Source organism: Tupaia chinensis, unplaced genomic scaffold (genome assembly GCF_000334495.1).
Source record: "Tupaia chinensis unplaced genomic scaffold, TupChi_1.0 Scaffold144255_1, whole genome shotgun sequence".
NCBI classification, from domain to species: Eukaryota; Metazoa; Chordata; class Mammalia; order Scandentia; family Tupaiidae; genus Tupaia; species Tupaia belangeri.
Window position 1 is genome coordinate 4,224,947 of NW_006204113.1, and position 6,616 is coordinate 4,231,562.

General features: G+C 45.0%; 1 protein-coding gene across 1 annotated transcript in view; it reads left to right on the plus strand.

Moving 5' to 3' along the window:
- CFAP58 (cilia and flagella associated protein 58) overlaps window positions 1-6,616 on the plus strand; it is a 124,089-nt gene that overhangs the window by 114,074 nt on the left and 3,399 nt on the right. The window contains exons 16-17 of the mRNA XM_006166422.2: window positions 1,669-1,788; window positions 4,229-4,362. Coding sequence (XP_006166484.1) covers window positions 1,669-1,788; window positions 4,229-4,362 — 254 coding nt within the window. The remainder of the gene's footprint in view (window positions 1-1,668; window positions 1,789-4,228; window positions 4,363-6,616) is intronic.

Sequence of the window (6,616 nt, forward strand, 5' to 3'; positions counted from 1 at the left end):
CAGCTGCAGTTTGCTGCCGGCAGCCGGCGGCCATGTGCAGGTCCCTGGGGCCACACTTAGGCCGGGGTGAGGTGGGCACACGCAGGCCCGGCGGCCACGCTCAGGCCCGGCGGCCACGCGCAGGCGGGTGTGTGTGTGTGTGTCACATGCAGGCCCCGCGGTCACGCGCAGGTGCAGGCCTGGGAGCCACGCGCAGGCCCGGCGGCCACGGGCAGGGGGGCGCTGATCTGGGCTGCCGGCCCACGTCGGCGCCAAGCGCGGGACACACCCAGCGCCCAAGAGGCGGTGGGTGCCGGGCGGCCCGGGCTGCGCTACGTGGAGCAGAGGCCCGGCCGCCCAGGCCCGCTGCCGCCAACCCCTTGTGTTTCTTAAGACTCACTTTCTTACTTTATTCTTTCATCTGTGTGACTTTTGCTCCTCAAGTGTTACTGTGACCTTCCTGACTAAGAACATCAGTGATGTCCTAAGAGCTCGCTCCTTCTGTTTTTTTTTCCTCTTAACTCCATTGGATGTCACTGTTCACCCAAATCAGTCTTCCCTTTTTAAATGTCTACCTTTTCTGGGTTCAGGGGACATTCAGCTGCCCTTCTCCATTTTTTTTCCTCTGGCCTTTCTGCCTTACTGAGCTGTTATATTGTTCTCTCAGAAGTCTGGTGGTTATAACAACTTCTCAACTCTGGGTCCACATTTTCAGCTCCTGTCTCCTAGATAACCTCAGGCCCAAGGCATCCTCACCTATACATGTGAGTCGCATTTTCCTTCCTCTTCCTCAGAACCTGCCTTTCTTCTAGTCTCCTCACCCGTTGTTACCATTCTCTCTGCCCACTCTGTCCTTGTTTCCCACCCTGGGGACTCTGGATTCATCTTAGCTCCTACCTCTCCCTTCCTCATTGTTCAGTGATTCACCAGGTCCCACTGGTTCCACCTGGAAGATGTCTTCACATCTACCTCCTTTCTATCCCAGGATCTCAGGTCTGGCTGTCTTCATATCCTGTCTGTACGGTGCTCCGGGCAATCTCCTTGGTCTGTACTCTGCTTTGCCGCTGGGATTATTCCACTAAAGAGAAACCTAAACGTAGCACCCAGTGGTCCAGAGGATGTGGTTCCAGACCACATCTGTGGCACAGACAGTCTCGTCCCAACCCACGAGCCAGGCTCTTTTCTCTACCTCTCCCCACCTCCTGGTCCCTGCTGGACTGGGCGTTCCACTCCCCCCCTCTGTGCTGTTACAGGATCTTGGCTTCAGAAACTCTTCTTTTCTCCCTTCACTTGGAGGAAACTCCTCAGTTTTTGAGGGACAGTCCAAATAACACTTTTGTGAAACTTCCCCCAATTCTACCAACCAGTTAGTCACTCCTAGCTTGCACTGGCTACAACGCTATCGAAATCTTTCGCTGCCACCCATGCCTCAGTCACATGCCCATGTTTCTGTAGGGAGGGACTTTCTCTTACTCATTTGTCTTACAGACTGTGCCTGAGCTGGGCACAGCCTAAGCTCATGATAAGGTCTGGTTTGATACATGGCTGAATGAACCTAGGAGTGAATGCCAGATGTGTGGAACTGCAAAGTCCCTTAGGATGGTCCCAAGTCATCCTGGCTGAACTGTTAGGGATTCCTTGTCTGGGGTGGGCCTGTTTTTCTCTGCTTCTGGTTATGCTCTCCACCAGGAAAAGGAGAAGCTGTATGTGGAACTTAAGCACATCTTGGCCCGGCAGCCTGGACCTGAGGCTGCAGAACAACTCCAGATCTACCGACACACACTGCAGGAGAAGACCAAGCAGCTTAAAGTAAGTGGCAGCCTCTGTGCTTTCCTGGTTGGAGGGAGGCCATGCTCTGGGCTACACACCTGGGCAAGTCCACTGCCCTGTACAACGAACCCATGTCCCAAACGTCACACTCCACCGGTATCAGCTTCCTTAGAGTTCTATTCCCAGGAGGAGCAGGGCAAGCCTCAAAGCTACCTCCCTTCTCCTAGACTGTTAGACACCACAATTCTCTACTTCCAAAAAGAGGCAAGAGAGGAAAGAATTAAGCAGAGGAGGATGGCAATAAAATGGGAATTAGGGGGACAGGGTTGTGTGGGTGATGACTTAGCAGACTTGGATGGTGGGGAGGAGCAGAGGAAGCTTTCCAAAACCATTGAGCAATGGAGGCAGATCACTGGGTCACAACAGGTTTCTGCTATTGTAGTTCCCCTGAAATAAATGCACACAAAACTGAAGCCACTCCCCACCCCTCAGGCTCTTGCTTTACAACCATCTATCAGACACTTAGCAAGATTTCTGTTTAGCATGAAATTCCCTCCTGAGTGATGTGAGAACCTCACCTGGGGAGATGGAGTGTTTTACTATTACACGTGCTTTATAAAGGTTTTCTGAAAAATTGTGTGTGTTTATGCTATATTGTGAGCTTCACTTCCAAAGTGAGTACTTAACTATTCTTAGCGTGTTGGGGCAGTTGTACACACTGGCATTCACAGAATGTTCCATAAGCCTGTTCAATTCTGGCACTCCTCTGCCCAATAAGGATACTAACTGTTGCCTTTTCTGCCTGGGGTAAAATGTAAGTGGTCTTTAGAAAGCTCATGGGAAATGAGTGTTGTGGAAAACCTGTCCATGACTTTAAAAATTAGTTTTGCACCCATAGAAAGTTTGTACACTAATTTCATTTTCCACAGACATTTTGGAGTCCCTTCATACATGCCACTTTGCTGGTATAGCACTAACTTTTTCAAAACCAGGATGTTCTCAAATCGCATCTTTTTACTTAAAAAGGGAGATGAAACAGAAGTCTGGTTAGAATGCTAATTTTCAACTTATTTCTTTGAATGTTCATTTCACATTAATATAATTTGAGCTTTGCATAAAGTATATTTTGACTGTTTTTGTTCCTTTAAACAATTGAGTAGTTCAAATAACATAACAAATTGTTTTCCTGCTTTCTTAGGGGTGCGTATAGATTAGAAAAGTACAGATCCATCATGTCTACACTTGGTTCTGAATTGCATTCAATGGATCACTAAAAAATTCAGATTGTTGTTCAGAATGAAATGTGAGACCCATGGAAGAGGTTGAGAAGTTGGTGGGAATGAGTGCGTCTGCCAGTTCATTCTCATTATCTGGACTCTTAGGAAATCCCACATTCTTTGTTTAGAAACTGGGTCTTTGTTCCTCAGAGTTTAACTATTAAGACAGATTTTCTTCCAACATGAAAATCTCATGTTCACGAGAACATAGTCATTCAAAAGGAGAAGCTCTCCCTTTTATGCAAATCTTTAAAACAGATAACAAGAGGAAAAACAAATAGAATCTGCTGCATGCCACTTAGAACCACAACCTTGCTTTTCTTCCCTTGGTTTTGTTGGGGAGTGCATTCAAACTTGTTCTCTACCCTATTCAGAGGAGTAAATTCCTACACTTCTTGTCCAGCCAGAGACTAGTAGCATCTATTGAACACAGTCTTGGAAAAAAGGCAATTACTCAGGCTTCTTACTGCAGCCCCCCACACAGAGCAGTCTCTCCTATACACATGTCATAGCTCCCTGCGTCCTAGAGCAAAGCATCCCAGTGCTGAAATAAAGGGAGAACCTGCGAATAGTCCTGAAGAACACAGGAAGAGATGATAGACATTTAGCAGAACAACCATCTTGCAAAACACATAAAATGAATGCCTACTTAGTGGTGGCAGCAGGATGATTTCAGAATAAGTTTTACTGTAATCCTCAGATGAATCACACTCCCTAATGATGTTTCCCTTGAATATTTTTTGGAAAAGGCTTTAAAATAATAAGCGTGTACACTAATTCCATTTTTCCACAACTGTTCTGGAGTCCCTTCATACATGCCACCCTGCTGACATGTATGAGACCATGGGAGAGGTTTTATTTTGTTTTTTTTTGTCTCTATGCATAATATTCCTTCAAGCACATCACACCATTCATCTGTGAACCTGTTTGGATGTTGCCCAGTCGTGCTCTCTTCAAGTAGGGGGATGACGTTTCATTTAAGCGTGTCACCTGATTAGGGGCCTTCAGCCCTCAGCCTGATTTTCTCCCAGATACGGACTTTGAGCCGATGGAAGCATGGAGATTAACTGTTAAACCTGGGTATCATTTTATGCCTCTAAGTCCCACTGAGGTAAATGGTGGTAGATGGGAGGGATTTTTTCAGAAAAGGATATTGTCTCCCTGCATGTCTTCTGTTAATGCTGCATTATTTGCCTTGTTAGGTTTTGTCTGCTGAATTGAATATGTATGAATCACAGAGCAGAGAGTATAAGTATGAAGTCGAGAAACTTACCAGTGAATTGATGAACTTAAAGAAGAAATACCTTGCTCAGAAACGTAAAGAACAAATTCAGAAGTAAGCCTTAACCAAATGTTTTAATTTTGTGGGGCTTATTATCTGCTCCTAAGAAAATATTTGGTGACTAGTATAGAGTTGTCAGTCTTGCTGGGATAATCTAAGTCACAAGGTGAACAAATGACATTCTGCAGAGCAGTTCTTATCAGAGCGAGATCTGTGTCTCATCCGATATTAAGGTCTCTCCTTAGGACCCTAACAGGGTTCCACTAATATCTGCTCATTGGTGGATCTAACAAGGAGCAGAAGAAACATAATGAGATTTTCCTCCTTTTTGTGCCATTCTCCTGGTTTGGAGATAATTATTCTTTAACTGTGTCTGCAAATAAAGTTCAAAATCAGTCTTACACAGGCTGAAAGATATTCACATCTAAATGAATATGTTTATTCATTTCAAATTAGTGGATCCTCCTTCTGCTGAGGGGATAAGGCTTGATCACGCTATTATTCCCAATAATGTAGCTATATCACTGCAGTTATGAGCAGTTCACCCGTGTTTTAGGTAAACTGTCTCTGAACTGTCTTCTATGTCTAGCGGTTGACTTTAGTATCTGCTGTACACTTTAGTGTGGGCTGTGGACTTGAGCTAGTACCCTTCCAGGAGATGATCATACGGATGTGAGGTTAACATTTTGGGTTTCAGATGTCTACATGTTGAACGGTAAGTATTCTCTTCCCTTTATTATTATCATTTGCCTGATCTCAGGGTAGGAGAGGGCTGCTCCCGAATGGATCAGTGGTTTTGAAACTTGAAGACTGGCATGGCCAAGATCATCCAGTTAATTCCGTAGTGGTTGAAAGCCATACTTGCTATTTCATCCACATGGACATTTCAAGGACATGGTAAAAAATGATTGGAGTGCATCTGCCTCTGATTCATCAGTGGCAAACAGCTAGGCAAAAGAACTAGATGCAAACTCATTTGCCAGGGGAAACCTGCCTTTCTTGTAAATCAGAATATTGCCCCATTCTACACTGAGATGACAGTTCTGCAGTAGAGTAAAATACTGCTATAACTCAGATAAATCTCTTTTTTTTTTTCCTTTTTAAAAATATTGCTAGAAGGCATATGTGCTCACCAAAGAAAGAGAAAGAAAAAGGGAAAGTGACAAACTACCTCTCCCATAGAATGGCCACGTTGCAATCTCTTTTCTTCCACTTCTCCTTTTGGGATTTTGCGTACACACATGCATGTGCCTGCATACCCTTCAAGCCTCCAGGGCTTGGACTTGAAAACACAGAGTTGGCCATATGAGATCCAGCCACCCTAACCACCATGCCATCTGCTGACCCTTGATAAGTCTATCTGGGTCTGGGTCTAACAGAGACTTGATTCAAAATCACTAGTAAGATTTGTTGAAGAACATGCAGGCTCCCAGACCCTATTCCTGGATGTTTGGATTGAGCAGACTCTGGATGGGCCTCAGAAATCTGCAATTTAACAAGCCTCTTAGGTGATTTTCAAGCACACTGACGTTTGAGAACCACTGATATTAATGACATCAATTAAATGAATGTTGGGGTAGACACTGTAGGTTTCTTTTAAGACATCGAGGTTGTGCTTTTAAAATGCCCATGTGAGGCAGGTGTCTAGCTCTGTGGTCTTCAAACTCCTGGATTTAACACCCTTATCAGTAAAACATTTTGGAACTTGAGTTTCCACCCCCTACCATACTGTATAATGCATGTTTTTTTCTTTTTAAATAAAAATGTAATCTTAGAATAGTTTATGATTTTTTTAAATAGGTTTGTGCATGTGTACTCACCAGAGAGAGAGAGACAAAGGGAGAGATAGAGAGAGGGAAAGTGAGAAATCACACCTAATGGGAGGAAGTGGCCACACCACTGTCTCTTCTCCTTCATTCCCCTCTCAAGATTTTGGCATGCGTGCACATGGCCTGGTGTATTTTTCAAGTTGCCAGGTCTGGGACTCAAATCATGCAGCTGGCCATGAAGGATCCAGCCACGTTACTCTATGCGCCACCTGCTGGCCCAGAATAGTTTTAAATTTACTTCCAGTCTGTCTGATTAAAAAATTACTTGCAGAGGGAACCAGCAGTTAGCATAATGGCTGTGTCGCTGGATTCCCACATAGTCGACCACGGTTCATGTCCCGGACCCGGTGGCTTAAAACTCATGCTGGGCACATGTGCGTGCGTGCTCAAGATCCCGAGAGGAGAATGGAGGAGAAGGGATTGTGGCGTGACCATCCCCCCTGAGGGGTAATTTCTCGCTTTCTGTCTCTATGTCTCTC